This window comes from Battus philenor, unplaced genomic scaffold (assembly GCF_028537555.1).
Source record: "Battus philenor isolate CCGP_79_NKW_IND1 unplaced genomic scaffold, ilBatPhil1.0.hap1 SCAF_30, whole genome shotgun sequence".
Taxonomy (NCBI): domain Eukaryota; kingdom Metazoa; phylum Arthropoda; class Insecta; order Lepidoptera; family Papilionidae; genus Battus; species Battus philenor.
Genome location: NW_027181694.1, coordinates 273,643 through 295,438, shown reverse-complemented (window position 1 = coordinate 295,438; position 21,796 = coordinate 273,643). Strand labels below are relative to the sequence as shown.

Below are 21,796 nucleotides of genomic sequence, written 5' to 3'. Positions count from 1 at the left end.
ACGTAACGGAATAGTAAAAGAAATATGGAGACAAAATTTATTTCGGCGATCCAGGGCTCCATATGCGAGGGTTGCCTCAGCATGGATAGGAAACTAACGGCTATAATTGATGAAGCTAGCCTAAAACTCTTTTGTAGTTTTCTTGGTGATTTGGTAAGGAATACTCACATAGTTCTTTTTTTTTATATTATTCTCTTATATACTTAACTAAAAAGTATATATTTACAAAATTGTCGAACAATACAGACGATTTATTGGTGAAAATAGACGCTCGCGTCAATTTATTAAACTATATTACTATATACCATGAACCGATAAACGCGACGTGAGTAGGTCCTCCAAAAGGTCGTCGAAGTCATTGGATGTGGTCAGTGCAAGACCGGTCGTGGCGATCTTTGGGGGAGGCCTTACAGTATATGTCCTATTTAAAGTTTATTGTAAAGAATTTATATCTGCCATTAATGGTCATGGGTTCGTTTCTCAGGATATAAGACATAGTCAATATATATACGATAACATTGTCTAAGTTCATATAAATGTATGATTTATATACCTTTAATACTAGAAATATAAATAGACTTGTTATATATTTATACTTTCAAATATAGGTTGTATTCAAGTAGGGTAATTTAATAAAAAGTGAGTGTTTTCGTACTTCAATTGATTGTATAATATTATTGGCAACATTGGTAGGTTTAAAATGGCTATCACATAACATTGTTTTGCTTACAGCATATTTGGCAAAGGGAATTCTAGGAAATATTAGGGGTACCCGGAAATAATGTCGCTTTCTCAAGTAAAATTCACATGACTACATTTTTAACAAGTTTTTATTTCTCATTAACAATATATTCACCTTCGTTATCAACCTTTTGCCGTCTAGTATACAAATAATTGCTGGAGTGGTAACAAATCAATCAGTTTTTCTGTAAAATATGTCAACAGAAAGAACATAATTTTCCGGCTCCACTAATATATATAATTTCTCGCCTAGTTTTCGCATTAATCTGTAATAAGGTATCTGCTGATTTTGTAACTAACATCTAGACCTGTATAAACATATATAAATGAAAATAATGATGGTGATTCAATCATAATTTTACAAAACTAAGTAACAAAAGATTGATAGAACAAAACAAACATTTAAAACTGCAAAGTGATGTAAACTGTCAATATAAAAAGTATAAAAGGAAATAGAAATAAGAGGAAAGATGTTCTAAATGCCCCAGTCGGTTGCAAATGCTGATGCCGTTCAATAATTGACATCAAATTGCAGGACCACATCAGCCTTCCCCTGCTCCTTTGCTGGGAGTGCACTGCCATTGTGAATAAAGTTTCCAAGTTCATTGCCCAAATACGTACGGCACACAACAAACTCGTTAATTATATGGTGAGTGATCTTTTTTTTCTATTTACAATCACTAAAAAAGCTTTAATTAAATCTGATGATCAGATTGTTTTTGGAGGTGAACTACTTAGTATGGCATCTCATTCAACAATTTAGGCTGGTAATACCTAGTCTAACTATAAATTCTGTTACTGGCTATTTATATACATTAAAAAAAAATTGATTTGAATTTGGAACATTAGCTGCTATGATAAAAAATAGATTTCTTTCCAGCCATTATTGTATGTTTTTTTTGGTTTTGAAAACGAAATAGAACACTAAAGAGAATAGGGTTGCAGTAATTACACTGTACAAAGTAGGTAAGGAGAAAGCTGATATTTTTGATACATTAAAAAAGCTAGGGATTGGCCAAATGTTCGTTTTGTACCATCCAAAGGTTCCCTGAAACCATATCTAATATATCGATGATGATATATCTAATGATCGTTCATGTATTTGAGTTTTAATGCACATAGTTTGACACGAAGCATGCAGTAGAAAGTAAGTTATTTCGATAATTACTTGAAACAGTGTGTTGGTTAGGATTCTTGTACCAAAATTATGAGACTTACACCAATACCTCGCCCCACACCGTTGGAGAAGGACTCGCTTCAAGCTGCAACTGCACATAATCAACACTTAAAAACTGACCTAGTCATTTAAAATTTTAGCCAAATATATGGTATCTGCCATGTATATCACATTTCTATTGAAAATTGACACATCATGCAATGGTATGCATTAACAAGACAATTTTAATATTTTTCAGCTACACCAGAATAAGGAATTGCCATGTCTGTCCAGATTGTCCAAAGTGGTGCCAGAGACAACGGATACATATGAAGTATTGTCCCGGAATGTTCCAGACACACAACCGTTGGCCTTTATCAAGGTTGAGGAAGATGGTGATAATCTGAATGCAGATGAAGCATCTGGTGATGAGTATTTCGAGGAAGATATTAAGGTAACATTTCATAATATTCACAAATATTTTTAACTCATCAATGTCTTTATATGTTACCATATATAGTTGGTGATTAGTGCTCATTTGTCCTATCACCTATGAAGTGATCACTCTGAATTAAGTTACATTATTTTTTTAAATTAAAATGAAACAAGACAATGACTTATGGCAGTACATCCAAAAGTACAGATAGTAAAAAATAATTAATCTTATAATATAGTGACACGAAGTTTTGAAAATGCTTTTCTTTACTTATTATTATTATGTTAATTATTATTTTACCATAGATTAATCGTCAGTAAATTTTGTACATTACCCGGCGATAAATATTGCACATCGACTTTTAGAAAGAGACAATCGACTAATGTCGGCTTCGTAGAGCGTTATCTCTGTCGCACGAAATACAACGACTGACAAAACGTCACATAGGTTGTGTCCTTTTTTAGAATGCAGGTATTTTGTAAAGAGCCCATATGTATTTATACATGGCATATGAAAAGCCCATGTGCTCCCTATAAAGCTATACCTCCGCCATCTCGGACACATTTAAAACATAAATTTCATATATAATTATATATAAACATAATTTCATGATATTTTTACATACTGTGTGGGTTTTGACACGGAATAAAACACCACTGGTTCACAAGGAGTCCTTTATTCACAGATCAGATGGTCACCCTACTTTAACACAAAGTATACTTTCGCCTAGTCTAAACTACGCTTCCAAATCGCTCAAGAAATCACTGTCCAAATATAAGTTACCAAATAGTCACTTTGTATCACTGATCGTAGATCTTAATCTTGATAACTCGAAAAACAAAGTAAACATTTAAAAACCAAAAATAATATAACTCTGCCAATAAATAAATTGGAATAATATTTACTTTTTTTGTAACCAGAAACAACACGTAAAAATTTATATAAATTTATTATTCTCTTTTTAAAAAAGCACAACACACTACGTAATTCAAACTGAACTCTAAAATTAGCAAAACAACGTGAAAATAAAACTGTATTCAAATTGCGTTGATTTTTAGTTAGAAAGGGAATCCCCGAGTTTTGATGGCATGGCGCAATTAGAAACAAAAGTGTTGCCATCTTTTAGAACTAAAAAGAAAATTTCAAAAAAGAAATTTAAGACTCTAACCCAAAACAACGCAACCTCGAAAAACCTCGAAAAGCCTCTAACGACGCGCAGTGAAAATGAGTACTAATTAAGCAGCGACGCAACTTCGAAAAAAACGCAAAACAAAACGACACAAAGCGAGGTATTGGTGTATATGAAGTCCACCAACAAAGAGGATAGACAGTCTATTCAAAGCCTTGGTAGACCTGGATACAGTCCATTTTCGAATGGTCTTTTGTAAAACTATGAGAAATGCCTATGTCTCACCAAGCACCATTCTTCGTTCCTACCATGCATCAGACTTAAATTCTCCAATTTTTCAGGTAGATACCACATTGGATCCTATCAAACACGAAACTCCCCCCTGCAAAGTTAAACCGAAGAGAAACAAAACAAGAAGCGAGGAACACTTCAACAAATCTGACGATGAACCCTTACTCAAAAAGGATGAGGAAGAAAAACCTGCGGTACATTGCAAAGCGGAGCAGAGAAAAAAGAAATATCGTAAGTATTATACAGGATGATTGGTTATAAGTGTGAAAATCTTTAAGGCTTTTACATTGATGAAGAAAATCTTTTTGGCAAGAGACAGCAGTTAAAAGTACTCACAAATCCTGTAATTATAAAACTGTCGACAGATAAGAAATCGGACAAGAAATCCAGAAGTAGACGGGAGAAACCAAGCGGAGTGGTTCAGAACTATAAGGTTGAAAAAATACTCCAACGGCTGAACGTCGATGGAAATCAGCTGGAGATGGTGGTGCTTAGCTGGGAAGAGGTGAGTTTCTCATGTGTATTTGGTTTCAGCATAAACCAGTGAAACACAGTAATCAGAACTCTTATTAATTTATACCAGAGGTACAAGAAGATTTTTGATTTATCCAAACCTGGATTCTATATTCTGGTTTCATCCAACTTTGGATTCCAGATTCTTGATTTATCCAAACCTGGATTCTATACTTCATTTTCTTCCTATTCTAGATTCTATATGTATGATTTCATCCGTTTTTGGATTCTTGATTGATCCAAATCTGGATTCTATTTTCAGATTTTAACTTACTTTTAACACATTATAGTTTCACCCAACTTTGGGTTCCAGTTTCTTCACTTATCCAAATCTGGATTCTATATTTTGGTTTTAACTTACTCTGTATTCCATGTTCTAGTTTCATCCAATTTTGGATTCCATATTCCTAATTTATTTAAATCTAAATTCTACATTCTGGTTTTAACCTATTCTGGATTCTATATTCGGTTCCATCCTATTATAGATCCCATGTTATGATTCCATCCTGTTTGGTATTTCAGCTTCCCAATTTATCCAAATTTAGATTCTATGTTCCGTTTCTATCCTATTATAAATTGCAAATTATGGTTTCATCCAATTTTCGATTCCAGATTCTGGATTTATCCAAATCTTGAATCTTTATTCTGGTTTCATCCTATTATAGATTTCATATTCCCATTCTTCATAATTGAATGAAAAATTTGTTGTTAGAATACAGAAGAAGCATGTGCAAAGTTTATCATACAGCATCATGTATTTTACTCTATCTCTCTTGTTCTCTATTTAAGGTGGAAGAAGAGAGAAAGAGAGCGTTGGAGACTGATTCGTTTAAGCGGCTACTGTATAAGTGCTATGACTGTGTCCTCGGCTTCAATCATCGCTTCAAGCTGGAGAACCATATGAAGAAGCACAGCCCGGTATGTTGTTTAGTTGGATTCTAACTTGGTCTGTTATTTGTCGAGCTGGTAGACGCACCTCTCACCTTTCATCACCTTTGGAGAAAGACCTAGACTTTATTTTGGCACATAACTGTGAAATGAAACACCACTGGTTCAGAAGGAGTCCTTTATTCACAAATCAAATGGTCACCCTACATCAACACAAAGTATACTTTCGCTTAGTCTAAACTGCGTTTCCAAATCGCTCAAGGAATCACTATCCAAATAACTTACCAAATAGTCACTCTGTATTACTGATTATCATGGGTAGTACACCTATTTATACTACGGATAAGGTTCTAGTAAGTACGAGATAGTACTCGGTTAGAATTTCCGAGAACTGTACACAAACATTTAAAAATAACTTCAAGGTCACGCGTGTTATCCCAAGGTTCTGTGTTTATTGTTTAAACCACCATAGAGAAGAATTAAATTATACTGTCGTTCAAAAGGAAATCTACTGTGATATTTTAGGAGCAAGAGAGAAGGAAGAAAGATGATGTATAGTAGAAGACAAATGGAGAAATGTATAAATCAGATTTTGACTGAAAAAGGAGGGTTAAAAAAATTAACAAATTTAGTTATGGGGTGAACAAATAAAGGGTATACAGTGTGTTTGGTTATATATATGGAATATATATTTTTTAAATTAACTATTTCCAATCATGTATAATACTTTGTTATTTCTAGTTGGTTAGTTTATGTTTAAATGTAATTTGGATTTTGTATATAAATCGTTTACACCAGTATTTCCCAACGTGAAGGCCACTTTGAAAATGGATTCTACACAAATGTTAGATAGGGGGTCGTAAGAATTTTGGAAAGATCGGTGGGGGGAGGAAGGGGGGAGGGAGGAGGCGGTTGTACTTAGAATTTCTATTGTGATCCCGTGCAGGAGTCGGGTGCTGAAGTGTGTGACGTCTGCAAGGTGCGTTGTAAGCACTCGCCCGCACTCTGTGCGCATAAGAGGAGACATCGCGTCAAGTGAGTGCTATTTTTTTTTCATTTAGGTTCCTTTCTTACGTCATTTCAACTGAAGAGATAAAAATCAACATTGTAAGATAGAAAAGGACCAATATTTAGCCACTTCCGCGCATGCAGCGATAGTCAAGCAACAAAGTGTACCGCATGTCAGCCCTCTGATAAATGCGTATGCGGCAAACAATGCGAATTACACAACTGCCACCGTTAAATCGCTCAACGCGTGTTTCACCCCTCCACGGGGCATCTTCAGGAGTTATGTTACACCGATTAGTGTTACACAGTTACTAAATATTGGTCCTTTTATTACTTAGTATGGACTTCCGCAAGGTAACGCCTGATTCCATTAAATAATCACCATTGTGTTAACTTTGTAGTGTTAAAACTTTCAATAAAAAATGTAAAATGGCAAATGTCCATGGTCATGTCCTATCAACGGTGAAATACAGCATATTCGGATACAATTACGTAAATACTCGAACACTGCACTGTACACCAGATTGTAGCTTAGAGAACAGCCTTAGTATTTACGTCAAACTACTTCAACCCACCCTTTTTTTTAAATAACCCCTCTCCTTCTCCCCTCTCCTTCCCTCTCTTCTCACCCTTCTTTTCCCTCTCTTTCCTCCCTCCTTCTCTCCTCTCTTCCCCCCCCTCCTTCTCTCCTCTCTTCCCCCCCCCTCCTTCTCTCCTCTCCTTTTTGTAGAGCTCTCGTTCTCGCCATGTGTTGGAGAGGTTACAACTAGAATAAAATATTTTTTTTTATTTTATTCTTTATTTCACTTTCTCCTTTCATCCTTCACAAATCGTTCCCCCTGCATCACCTTCCTTTCCTAAACCTCGTTGCTAGATCACAGTTTAGATTCAATGTTATTTACTATCCGTTCGTTGCCGTCTCGAGAGGTGAGACGAAATATCTTTCGGTCTTTCTGGAGACCCGTTCTTACCACAGGCTGGTAATTTCTAGGTGAAGTAAACAATAAAGCCTCATAAAAGACGAGCCTTGTACATCATCTCACCACCTGCAGGTACGATAGAGGTGCAATAAAGTAATACAGCCCACATAAGTGTAATGCATTAATTAACCCACCGTCAGCCCCGATAGGCTCGTTAGCGGAATTCATCATTTGTTTTGGCAGGCATAGACTACCGCTAAAAATATCTATGGAGGAATATACTATAATTGCCATGATCCAGCGGGTTGGCGATCAGTGTGGTATAATGATACACAGAGAACGCTGCTCATCCTCTGGAATCTTATGTATGAGCAGTAGCAATACTTTATGATTAATGCAGGAATTGAACCCGTGGCCTACGATTGCAAGTATAATACTCTACCACTGGCCTACCACTGCACTGCAGAAGATTTATAAGAAGAAAGGAATTGTGAAATTAGCATTTGAAGAGTATCGAGTTTCTTGTCAGGTCCTCTCAACATTCCGAACTAGGAAAGGTGCTTAGCAAAACCTTAGAAAAGAATAAATATTTATTCAAAAATCTAATTTAACTTAAAAGCAATACTGTCGGTTTTTTAATCGCCTTATGTGGTGATAGATGGCGCTGTACAGTATGCGGGGCGGCATGGTCCCGCGCCAGTGTAGCAGCTGACCATGTGGCTCGGGAGCATGGAGCTCCAATGCCGACCCACCTCTGCTCCGTCTGCGGACATCGTGCACCGTGAGTTCTACTTCTATCATCACCATATCACCAGATTTTCGCTCCAGGACACAAGCCTCTCCCAAAGGTCGTAACCATTACTGGCCTTGCGCTGCTCGCATCCAACGACTTCCGACCTTTTCTGTGATCCGGCTATTTGGGACTTTTTTTAAATCTTCCGGACGTTCAAGACGCCCTGTCTCTAGGGGGAGGACAGGGGTATGTGGGATTCCTACCCACTAAAACCCTCCTGGTGATCGCCCTCTGCGCTGTACGGGGGACAATGGTATCTCCCGGTCAGGGATCGCCACGCGGTCTTCCCTTGCGCCGTGCTATTAGATAGCCCGTCCCGGGGTATGCGAGTGGTTCTCGTTATCCCCGAATCCCTCGTGGTACTATCACCGTCGCCGAAGCTAGTAGGAGTTTAGGGGTTGGGGACCAACGGGCCATCCGGCTCGGCTCATGCCTCGCTTGTGCCTCACCCTCCAACTGCCGCTTCAGATTTCATATGTCTGAAATGACACCTATATAATTTTTCCATGGAGTAATACTGTTTACAGTCACTTAGGAAGCAATGAAGAGGGCTATGGTTTAGAGGAGTTCCTCGGAAGAACCAAAGTCACGTAGCTCGAAGAATTTTCTCGTACCTTGTCGTTGGGGTCGAGAAGGTCTGGCGACCTTGAGCCGGTAAATTCAGGGTAGGGAAGCCTCCCACCCCAATTGGCGGACTGACGACATAACGCAGATGGAAGTTGCTGCACGCAATGCAAGACCAGTAGGCCAGGATCTTTGGGTTAGGTCTGTACATGATGAGTGCTGCTTCAACTTCACCTGGTTTAATGTAACAGAAATCTGAAGACATATGTCCTGGACTTATTTACAGTAACTAGAGGGCTTCTTCAGGAATCAGGTCTGAAGTTACACTATCGCAACGAAAAAGAAGGTCAGGGTTTTAGTTAAAAGTTGACACTTCATGAAGTGACTGGATGTCTACTTCTTCTTTTCAGTCGATGGACACCCAAATCATAGGTCTCCCCCAAAGATCAAGCTACTTCCACGTGATCTTAATTATGTCGACGGTACAACTTCTGGGGAGCCTACCCACTCCGTCTCTACCGTCTCGTGTTCGCCACTTGAAAGCCTTTCAGCCCCAACAGCCATCGGTTGCGCGAGCGATATGTCCAGCCAACATCCACTTTAGACGGGAAATTCTTCGAGCTATATCGGTGACTGGTTCCTTTCCGAATCCCCTTGTGGCGTGCATATCGCGCGCCACTCGCTAACCGCTCCGCCTTTGGACCGCGCCTCGAAACACGCGTTGCCTAGCAACGAGCTCTTACCCACGTGACCGTCGATCGCATCGCGGCGGCGGCGGCAGTGAAACGGATAAATGACAGATGGCGCCACAGTAGACGCAACGAAAGTCTGCATCGCGCTGTTGAGAGTCTCCGCGCTCGTTATAACTGCGAGCGGAGGTGCGGTCAACATTGACAAGAAGCTATAGAACTACCACCACTCCTACACTGGTGACCCCGACGTGATTTTCTCTTTCATTTCTCTCCTGCTCTCTGGGTGAATATGAACTTTATGACTGGATGTCAGTCATGCTCCACTCTCGTTGGCATTAAGACCACTCTTATTGGGGCAAACCAAAAAAAAATGGAGGCGTATTCACAGAAGGGTTATTAAGTTTTGGAAAAAGAAAGAAGAAGAAGTTGTATGACTGATGAAAAAATGGGAGAATATGTGATATCTGAAATAAATCCTTGAAAAGTTTAAATATAAAATATTTTTGTAAGTACAGCACGCTGAACAAACTGCGCAGTCACATGAAACGGCACGCCGAACGACAGCGCTGCGGGCAGTGTGACAAGACCTTCGCGGATCGAAGCTCGCTGCGCACACATCTATTGTAAGTATCAGCAGTCTCTAGGATCGAACGGAAATAAAAAAAAACTAAGTGAAAAAAATAAATTGCCCAAAAAAGACCCTGTCCCACCACAAGATAGGGGTACGAGAGGCCCCCAATAGCGGGGGTCACAAAAAAAGTCTCTAGGATCATGACGTCACTACTTCAAAGTAGACCAGGACCGCCAAGGATCCTTGAGAGACTTGATCGAGGTCCGCTCGTGTATTACAGGGATCGCCATCCCTCGATCGTTCTACGTCAGTAGTTACCAAATGGTCCGGGTGGACCTCTAGGGGTACATTGGGGTCTACTACGACAAAATCATTTGGGATTCATAATTAAGAAAATAGGTAGACTCGTGTATCGTCATCCAAGATTATTCTACGACAGTAGTTACCATGTGGTCCAGGTGGACCTCTAGGGGTACATTAGGGTCTATATTGGTACGACAAAATCATTTGGGATTCATAATTAAGAAAATAGGTAGACTCGTGTATCGTCATCCAAGATTATTCTACGACAGTAGTTACCATGTGGTCCAGGTGGACATCTAGGGGACCATTAGGGTCTATATTGGTACGACAAAATCATTTGGTGCTCATAATTAAGAATAGAGGTAGGTTGGTGTATCATCAACCAAGATTTTTCTACGACAGTAGTTACCATGTGGTCCAGGTGGATCTCTAGGGGTACATTAGGATCTATATTGGTACGACAAAATCAATTGGTGCTCATAATTAAGAATAGAGGTAGGTTCTTGTATCATCATCAAAGATTATTTTACGACAGTACTTACCAAATGATCTAGGTGGACCCCTAGGGGTCCATTGGCGTCCAGTTCGTAAGCGGAGGTCCTCAAAAAATGATCTGCCTTCGAAGGTTGTTTTGTTCATCTATCAAGGATATATTTGTTTTGATAGGATCTCTGTTTACAGCGGTAAAATTTACTCTTTTTCATATACACATAGGAAAATCAAATAATAGATTTCGACTACGTAGCAAATTCCCATAGGTAAATCTATCTTCACTCGTTTAGTCGAGTTTTTGGTAATATGATAGGAATATACCTGAAAGTGGGTCTCTCTATGCGTGTATCTAATATGACACTGCAATACCAAAAAAATGCCTCTGCGATATCGTTGCAGTATCCACAACGGCAGCAAAGAGTTCTCGTGTCCTCGCTGCGGCAAGGCGTTCCTGTTCAAGCGCGCAATGGAACTGCACCAGCTGACACACGAGGCCAGTGCACAGCTGTACTGCCACCAGGTATTCAGTCTAGTGTTGTGGTGGTTTAACAGGTTAGGCAATGTTAGAGACAGCACTTAAAGAGCTGGAGCACAAAAATTAAAACGCTCGGATGTAAGATAGACACAGTTTATTTTAAAAGTCATCCGCCTACAACTTCAGATACACCGACGCCGTAATAAATCATTTGTCATGCGAATGAAATAATTTTTACATAAAACTTTCACCATTCATTTGTAAATATTAAACATTGATTCAAAAATGATTTAAGATAGTATTTAATTACATATTCCATCGCAGCACTGAAGATTTAATACAAATTCACAAACAACAACACATATGTCAGTTGACGCCGTTCGCCATTATTATATTTTATAATATTTCTCGGCGTGAGATTCGGTTTTGACAGCCGCCTACAAATCATACGCCGCGCGTACTTAGTTTCTGCGCATGCGCAGACCGATGGATTGACAGATAAGCGAAAGCATTTTGACAGCTGTCATTATTTCGCTACAGTGTCAAGATATGGTAATTGGGTGTGCTTTGATAGAAATTTGAATCAGGTGGACAGGACAGGTGGTGGGTTTTTGAGGTCCTCGGCAGACGCTGAATGCAGGTTCCACTTCCAACCGGTGCTTTTAGGAATTTATGAGGGAGGCTGTCCAATGATCCCACGTTGAAAACTAGGAGGAAGGCCCATGTCCAACCGTGGACACTAAGGGAAGGCCTATGTCCAACCGTGGACATTACGACTAAATGATAATGATAAATTTGTATTTCCTCACTTACCTTTTTTTTAAGGACGGATGCACAGACCGCAGCCCGCTGGTTGAATACTGGTGGCCCGCCGACAGCAAAAATAATACTCTCGTACATTCAAAAAATATTGAATTCTATTCCAGAATAAAACCAAAAAAATTTAATTACCTATACTTCTGGCGGCCGGCCCGCCATCAGTTCATGATTTGCCCGAGTGGCCCCTAGTCTTAATAAGTCTGTGCAACCATGGTATAAAGAGTATTCTGTTCCAGTGCGACATGAACTTCAAGAACCAAATCTCGTACAAGCAACATTTGCTCTACAGCCTTAAGCACGTCGACCCGGCGAAACTTAAGTAAGTATAGAAACAAAAGTTTTAATGGAAGGTTATATTTCGCTGCCATCGGAAATAGCAATTTCGTGTTCGGTCAACGGACAAATCATTGCAATGGCACTTTGGCGACGGACAACGGGTCAAATGCTGCCTTTTTACCGAATAGATAGATTTGTTTTTGCTATTTTAACGTCTAAAAAGGTAAGCTATTTGAAAAATAATGTAAAAATTTCATTAAAGTATATGTTGATATATCAGCCAAATGTCAATTTATAATTTTGTCTGATAGCGAACTATAGTCTTGTCTGTCGGCCAAATGTTACTTCAGCCTTATGTCTGTCAGCCAAATGCCACTTAAATTTTACAACTAGAAGTAAAAATCAATTTGTAATTTTATCTGTTAGTCAAACCTCACTTCGAATTTAATCTGGTGAGCAAATATTACATCAGTCTTATGTCTGTCGGCAAAATGTCACTAAAGGTTTTCAACAATTAGCCAAAAATCTATATGTAATTTCTATAATATAATATAATCTGTCAGTGAAACCTCACTTCGGACTTATTCTAGTGAGCAAATATCACATCAGTCTTATGTCTGTCGGCCCAATGTCTCTAAAGTTTTTTAACAGTTAGCCAAAAATAAATTTGTTATATTATCTATAGGTCAAACATCACTTAGTGTGATGAACAAATATCACTTCAGCCTTATCTCTGTCGGCCAAATATAACTTCAATCTTCTGTCTGTCGGCCTAATGAAACTCCTGTCTTTTGTCTGTCAGCCAAACGTGACTTCGGTCATGTGTCAGTCAATTAAATGTCACTTCGGACTTGAATCTACTAGTCTTATGTCTAGTATATGCCACTATAGACTTTCTCTGGTGGCCAAATGTCTCTTCTATATAGTTACTATCGGCTAAACGTTATTTGTCTGGCCAAGTGCAACTTCAGTGTTTTCCCTGTCAGCCAGAAGTATATCAGTATTATCTTTAAGGCAGTGGCATTGGTCGTAGATAACATGCAGATAACAAGACAGCAGAATTGTGGCATGAAAGAATAGACCGAAAGACAACGTGAAGTATGAAAGAAGGGAAAGTAAGTAATAAAAAATTATGTGAATAATTAAATTTGCCCGTAAAGTTCCTGTCCCACAAAAGATAGGGGGGTACGAGAGGCCCCCAATAGCGGGGGCCATTAAAAAAAAAACATAATTGAATGATCACCACAGATACGCTTGCCAGCTGTGCGATAAGAAGTTCGTGAAGGCGAAGCGGCTGGAAGAGCATAACTTGGCTGTGCACCTGAAAGTCACACCTGTAAACTGCACAGTACCCGGATGTAACTTCGTAAGTACCTCCAACACCTCCAACAATCGATTGACGACTCCAGAACCAACCAGTCATGAATCAGGGTCGACGTATATCACAGGAGACGCTGACCTTATATTTATTTATTTACTTTATTGGAGATAGACAGTAACAAAAGGCAGTAAGAAAGTACGAACTTAGAAACTTAGAAATATGAAATCAGTTACAGTTGTTACCTTATAACTATCTCACTGAGATCATATAATGATTTATAGTCAAACAATGAAAAAACAAATAAAAATAAAAACATTACTAAACAGGGATCAAAGACTATGGTTTATATATTTATATTATGTTTGTGTTTATATTTATATTATTGTAATAAACGGATCTCTTTGGGGTCCGGGTCCATATAGCGCCCAGGGGTCCACAGGAGATTCTACAGGTGTCTATGACGTGCTAGAAAAATACTCACTCCCAATTTAATCACCTTCAATGGTGAGGAACTAAAATTTTGACTTGACTTCACCTGTCAATGTGAGCTGATAATGTTTTAAGGTCGCGGTGATGTAATTTTTGGGGGAGGCTTACATGATGATGATATGTAAATACATCGATCTTGGCTTTAATATTCCGTCTATGTAAGCTGATAATGTTTTAAGGTCGCGGTGATGTAATTTTTGGAGAAGGCTTACATGATGATGATATGTAATTACATCGATCTTGGCTTTAATATTCCGTCTATGTAAGCTGATAATGTTTTAAGGTCGCGGTGATGTAATTTTTGGAGGAGGCTTATATGATGATGATATGTAAATACATCGATCTTGGCTTTAATATTCCGTCTATGTAAGCTGATAATGTTTTAAGGTCGCGGTGATGTAATTTTTGGGGAAGGCTTACATGATGATGATGTGTAAATACATCGATCTTGGCTTTAATATTCCGTCTATGTAAGCTGATAATGTTTTAAGGTCGCGGTGATGTAATTTTTGGGGAAGGCTTACATGATGATGATGTGTAAATACATCGATCTTGGCTTTAATATTCCGTCTATGTAAGCTGATAATGTTTTAAGGTCGCGGTGATGTAATTTTTGGGGAAGGCTTACATGATGATGATGTGTAAATACATCGATCTTGGCTTTAATATTCCGTCTATGTAAGCTGATAATGTTTTAAGGTCGCGGTGATGTAATTTTTGGAGAAGGCTTACATGATGATGATATGTAATTACATCGATCTTGGCTTTAATATTCCGTCTATGTAAGCTGATAATGTTTTAAGGTCGCGGTGATGTAATTTTTGGAGGAGGCTTATATGATGATGATATGTAAATACATCGATCTTGGCTTTAATATTCCGTCTATGTAAGCTGATAATGTTTTAAGGTCGCGGTGATGTAATTTTTGGGGAAGGCTTACATGATGATGATGTGTAAATACATCGATCTTGGCTTTAATATTCCGTCTATGTAAGCTGATAATGTTTTAAGGTCGCGGTGATGTAATTTTTGGGGAAGGCTTACATGATGATGATGTGTAAATACATCGATCTTGGCTTTAATATTCCGTCTATGTAAGCTGATAATGTTTTAAGGTCGCGGTGATGTAATTTTTGGGGAAGGCTTACATGATGATGATGTGTAAATACATCGATCTTGGCTTTAATATTCCGTCTATGTAAGCTGATAATGTTTTAAGGTCGCGGTGATGTAATTTTTGGGGAAGGCTTACATGATGATGATGTGTAAATACATCGATCTTGGCTTTAATATTCCGTCTATGTAAGCTGATAATGTTTTAAGGTCGCGGTGATGTAATTTTTGGGGAAGGCTTACATGATGATGATATGTAAATACATCGATCTTGGCTTTAATATTCCTCACCATTAAAGAAGTAACAAGTTAACGTGTATATACCTAAAAGCAGTTCATGTTTAGGTGGACCTCCAAGCATCCTCGAGAGATTCTAGATTGTCGTTGTTTTCCAAGAAAATTTATCAGATTTTCATGGTGAAGAAATAAAATGATAGCTTGACTTAGCTTCTTAGTCACCCACTAAGTGGACGGACTACATGGTTAAGAAAGAGGCTTGTGCCTTGCAGTGGGGGGCCTTCTGGCCTCTGGGCCTTAGGCTGAAAAGAAGAAACATTACCTTTTTTGACAAACCAATCAATTCTCGCGTAGAAATTAGCTACACGGTGTTCACGAATACCAGATAAGTAAGAGGTCTATGAGACCTCTGGGAACCTCTGGTGAATATACTCCAAGTGCTGATCGTTGTGTCAGCTGCAAAGAAGAAACATTACCTTTTTTCATAAACCAATCAATTTTCACGTAGAAATTTAGCTAGATGGTGTTCACGAATACCAGATAAGTAAGAGGTCTATAAGACCTCTGGGAACCTCTGGTGTATATACTCCAAGTGCTGATCGTTGTGTCAGCTGCAAAGAAGAAACATTACCTTTTTTGGTAAACCAATCAATTCTCACGTAGAAATTTAACTACACGGTGTTCACGAATACCAGATAAGTTTACAAAGTGGTCTATGAGACCTCTGGGAACCTCTGGTGTATATACTCCAAGTGCTGATCGTTATGTCAGCTGCAAAGAAGAAACATTACCTTTTTTGATAAACCAATCAATTCTCGCGTAGAAATTTAGCTACACGGTGTTCACGAATACCAGATAAGTTTACAAAGTGGTCTATAAGACCTCTGGGAACCTCTGGTGTATATACTCCAAGTGCTGATGGTTGGTTGTGTCAGGCGTGTTCGTCGCGCGCCGTGCTGCGCACGCACACGCGCACGCTGCACCGCGCCGTGCGAGCTCGTCGCGACCACGTTTGCCACGTGTGCGGCAAGACTTACACGGTAAGTTCCACCTTCTCTTTATTCTCCACTTTTCAGAGTTTATTTCTCCACTTCTTTATTCGATTCTCTACTTTTACTCTGGTTCCTTATCTAGCCTTCTTTTCGTAAGCTCTTCGCTTTAGTTTTCTTTGTTTTACCCTCTATCTGATATGGGACAGGGACTTTTTATTTACATTTATTTACTTATTCACAGACATTTTTTTATTTTCATTCCCTTCTTTCATACTACTACTACTCCGCTAGCTCAGTGACCCAAAGTGGGTCTTGGCCTCCGAAGCGAGAGACTTCCACTTTCCTCTATCTTGCGCCATCGTCTGCCATTGGTTGACATTCAATTCGCGCAAGTCTGCCTCAACGCGATCGATCCAGCGATACCTGGGTCTACCCGCTGGTCTTCGACCCCTAGGTTTTTCCAGGTACGCTACCTTCACGCTCCGATCCGATCCCATTCGCTCCAAGTGACCAAGCCAGCGGATTCGTTGAGCTTTATATTCGCCAATGATATTTGGCTGTGCTACTATAGCCATATGTGCATATATGCCCTTCTTTCATACTTCATATTATCTTTCATTCATTTCTTTCTTTCCACAATTCCACTATCTTTCCTTTTCGCTCTGTACCGCCCTTCATTCATTCCTCATTACTGTTACATTTTCATATATTCTATTATTGCTCTATATCACATTTTTTACTTACATTCTATTATTATTGTTACTCTTACATTTTTATTATTTTGTTTCTTAACTTCGCTTTAGTTAGAACTTTCTGCGCTTTCATCAACTCTTTTTTTTTCCGTTTCTCTTTATTACATATTATTCTTTCTTCAATTTTCTGCCATCTCAACACTTCTTTCTCTACTATTTTTGTTACCATTCTATCCAATGTCCTCTTTTTCTGTAGTATTCGTTTATCATGCAGTAGATTATCCTACAATTATATTCCAATGCCTATATATACTATACAAATAATATTATTCTTTCGTTCTATAATAAAACGCCGATTATGAGATTCGAACAGAACTAACTTTTTATTATACGTTCAGAAACATACCTAAATTTTACTTTATAACAATGACGGTAGGAACACTATGCAATCTATGTACCAATAGATGGCGTTACATGTATATTAATTAATGATTATTTGTATATAATTTCAACACGTTCTGGCAGCAAGCTTCAAAATTGTTCTCTAGAGGTACACGAGTGAAACATCTGACACTGGATTCGTTATCGAAGTGAAAATTAATATTTAAATATTTTCAGCGGTATTACAAAAAAATATCATATAGATGGTATGTTTGTCTGTGTATGTGTAGAGTAAGGTGGCTTTGGGTGGTCACCTACGAGCACACACGGGGTCCCGACCGCTGCGCTGCGCTCGCTGTCCGGCCGCCTTCGGGTACGAGGCGGCACTATACAACCACACGCGTCTCGTGCATCTTAAACACAAGGTATACCATACAAATGTATCCAACTCGTTAGTACACATGCTTACAATACACACATCAGTACACAATTTGTCAGTACACTAACAACAAACACATCAGCATACTCGCAATGACAATAAACACGTCAGTACACCACGCTTGCAACAAACTCGTCAGTACACATGCTAACAACACACACATCAGCACATACCCGCATTAACAATAAACTTGTTAGTACACACGCTAACAACAAACTCGTCAGTACACATGCTAACAACACACACATCAGCACATACCCGCATTAACAATAAACTTGTTAGTACACACGCTAACAACAAACTCGTCAGTACACATGCTAACAACACACACATCAGTACACACGTGATAAAATTCATCAGTACACTAAGAACAAACACATCAGCATACTCGCAATGACAATAAACACGTCAGTACACACGCTTACAACAAACACATCGGCATACACGCTAACAACAAACTCGTCAGTACACATGCTAACAACACACACATCAGCACATACCCGCATTAACAATAAACTTGTTAGTACACACGCTAACAACAAACTCGTCAGTACACATGCTAACAACACACACATCAGTACATACCCGCATTAACAATAAACTTGTTAGTACACACGCTAACAACAAACTCGTCAGTACACATGCTAACAACACACACATCAGCACATACCCGCATTAACAATAAACTTGTTAGTACACACGCTAACAACAAACTCGTCAGTACACATGCTAACAACACACACATCAGTACATACCCGCATTAACAATAAACTTGTTAGTACACACGCTAACAACAAACTCGTCAGTACACATGCTAACAACACACACATCAGCACATACCCGCATTAACAATAAACTTGTTAGTACACACGCTAACAACAAACTCGTCAGTACACATGCTAACAACACACACATCAGTACATACCCGCATTAACAATAAACTTGTTAGTACACACGCTAACAACAAACTCGTCAGTACACATGCTAACAACACACACATCAGCACATACCCGCATTAACAATAAACTTGTTAGTACACACGCTAACAACAAACTCGTCAGTACACATGCTAACAACACACACATCAGCACATACCCGCATTAACAATAAACTTGTTAGTACACACGCTAACAACAAACTCGTCAGTACACATGCTAACAACACACACATCAGCACATACCCGCATTAACAATAAACTTGTTAGTACACACGCTAACAACAAACTCGTCAGTACACATGCTAACAACACACACATCAGCACATACCCGCATTAACAATAAACTTGTTAGTACACACGCTAACAACAAACTCGTCAGTACACATGCTAACAACACACACATCAGCACATACCCGCATTAACAATAAACTTGTTAGTACACACGCTAACAACAAACTCGTCAGTACACATGCTAACAACACACACATCAGTACACACGTGATAAAATTCATCAGTACACTAAGAACAAACACATCAGCATACTCGCAATGACAATAAACACGTCAGTACACACGCTTACAACAAACACATCGGCATACACGCTAACAACAAACTCGTCAGTACACACGCTAACAACACACACGTCAGCATACTCGCAATGACAATAAACACGTCAGTACACACGCTTACAACAAAAACATCGGCATACACAATAACAACAAACTCGTCAGTACACATGCTAACAACACACATATCAGCACGTATCCGCATTAACAACAAACTTGTTAGTACACACGCTTACAACAAACACATCAGAACATACACGCATTAACAGCAAGCTCGTTAGTATACATACTAACAACAATACATCAGCATACACACTAACAACAAACTCGTCAGTACACACGCTTACAACACACAACGGCACACACGCGCTTAGAACAAACATATTAGTACTCTATTTGGGATTATTTAGCTTAATTTCGTGTTTTTTAAAACAACAAGTGTTTCGTCGTGGTTGTAATTTATTCATATATAAAAATAAGACAACAAGCAAATACATCCACAAAGACTATTATTATTGTTATTATTGGTACTTGCTATTAAATATTGTTGGCGTATTTTTAAAGCGCCAACATTATACAAATTGTTAAATTAATAATAATTAGATTTTAAACATACACGCTTACAACAAACTCGTCAGTACATTCTCACAACACACCCATATAACTTTAAGTATACAAATCAGTATTTATTCAATGTATTTTCATTTAATCTTGACCCATTCCAAGCATCATTGTCTCGATATAGCAGCCTATATCATTAATCATTTTAGCCGTACAAAGTCCACTGCTGGGCATAGGTATCTCCCATACATTTACAATAAGACCTGTTGGAAGCTCCATCCGAAGTGTCAGACGACCAGGTCGTCTGCCTTGTAGGTGGACGTCGTACGCTGCAATTACTGGTCGGTCTCCACCGTCAGAACCTTAAAGTAAGCAACTCCTGAAGATGCCCCGTGGAGGGGCAAAACACGTGTTGAGTGATTTGCGCATGCGCACTTATCAGTGGGCTGGCGGGCGGTGCACTTTGTTGCACGACTGCCACTGCATGTGCGGAAGTGGCTAAATATTGGTCCTTTCCTTACTTAGAACCTTAAAGCCTCCACTAATTCAACTTGACAAACTGCAAAGCTATGCTGATTACTCCTCTTTCGATCGAGAGATGCCCCACCACCACTTCTTTCAGCACTCCACCTCTTCCAGCACAGCTACTACAAAAACACCTGGAAGTTCATAAATTCATACACAGAACACTTCAGTGACCAGCTGTATATTCGCAGGGTGGACAAGGTGCAGGTGAAGTCCAGCCACCAGGTCCAGAAGTTAGATCGGCCGGTCTGACCGAGTGGATCTCAAACCCAACACCTGTACCTCCAGATACACTCCAGCAGGTGTCAGAACCTTCGATATCATCATGATTTAAAAAATAAACTATAAATATATATATTTTGTAATTTAATGTTTTTTAATTTTTTAGTACCCATTATATAACAGATTGATATACAAGATGATTGAATATAAGTGTAAAAGCTTGTATAGTTCATTAGCTGTCAATTGGCACATCCTATACAAAAATAAATGGTTTTATAAATAAATGTCAAAATTAATTATTGTTTATTATCTGTTGCCGGGGATTTTGTACTGACAGAAGCTATTGTCTTTTCGCATTCCAATAGAAAAAAATGTAAGATATTTCAGAGTGATCACCATATAAGTGTTTGAAAATAGGTGTAAAACCTTTTTGCTGACAAATGAGTTAAACATTCACCACTCTAAAGCTATTTCCATTCACTCTTTAGACAGATGACATTGTAAAGGCCGTTTGAAGACTAAAACAGGCCCCATTCTAATAGTTCTCTTATTAATCTGTGGCAGGCCTATGTCTAGCGGTGGACACCCTTTATCTAAAATGATAATGTACAAAATAACTTACAAATGTAATGTAATTTATATTTATTTCAAAAACAATCATCCTGACAGTCAGATGTTATTGAGCAGTCGCGTTATAGAAAAAACATGTGACATATTTCCTAATGAAATTCTTATTAATTGATTAAATATGAATAAATATGTGGCGTTTATCAGAACGCACCCAAATTAATTATCTAAGAACGCATCTGTTTTTCTATGCCACTTTTACACTCTGTACATATCGCTCACTCTAACGCGCCGCGCTATAGAGCAAACGTGTCGCTTCAACTGATGTGCAATAAAGGAAATAATTGAGATTTCTTATTCTGTGTCAATTAATTTTAAACTGTTCGACTGATGTCTGCCAACGAATGTGTTTTGACAAAAAAAGACAGAGAGATTTTACCCGGCATGAACCTAACATGGCCATTTTTTTATCTTCGCTACTAAAGGGTCTTACAAGATTTTCTCACGAGACAAACCATGGGCTTGTACAATAAATACTGATTCATTCGTCGCGCTATACGTTCCTAAAGTTTGAATTAAACAAAAACAATACATGCAGTCACATGATCCGAAAATAGTAAGCGATAAATTATGTTAAAAGTTCTCAGGGGTCATGTCTTCTTACAACAGTCTTATAGCAAGCAGACA

At 38.6% G+C, this 21,796-nt stretch overlaps 1 protein-coding gene across 1 annotated transcript; it reads left to right on the top strand.

The window, feature by feature from the left end:
• The first annotated feature begins 24 nt into the window (after positions 1-24).
• Positions 25-20,690, top strand: LOC137927227 (zinc finger protein 564-like). The gene is made up of 15 exons (XM_068771007.1): positions 25-153; positions 1,277-1,390; positions 2,157-2,351; positions 3,804-3,984; positions 4,119-4,258; positions 5,056-5,184; positions 6,101-6,189; positions 7,741-7,863; positions 9,647-9,754; positions 10,897-11,017; positions 12,028-12,110; positions 13,316-13,433; positions 16,163-16,267; positions 17,583-17,717; positions 20,512-20,690. The coding sequence occupies exons 1-15, from the start codon at positions 25-27 to the stop codon at positions 20,647-20,649; spliced, it is 1,908 nt and encodes a 635-aa protein (XP_068627108.1). The 3' UTR covers positions 20,650-20,690.
• The last annotated feature ends 1,106 nt before the right edge of the window (positions 20,691-21,796 follow it).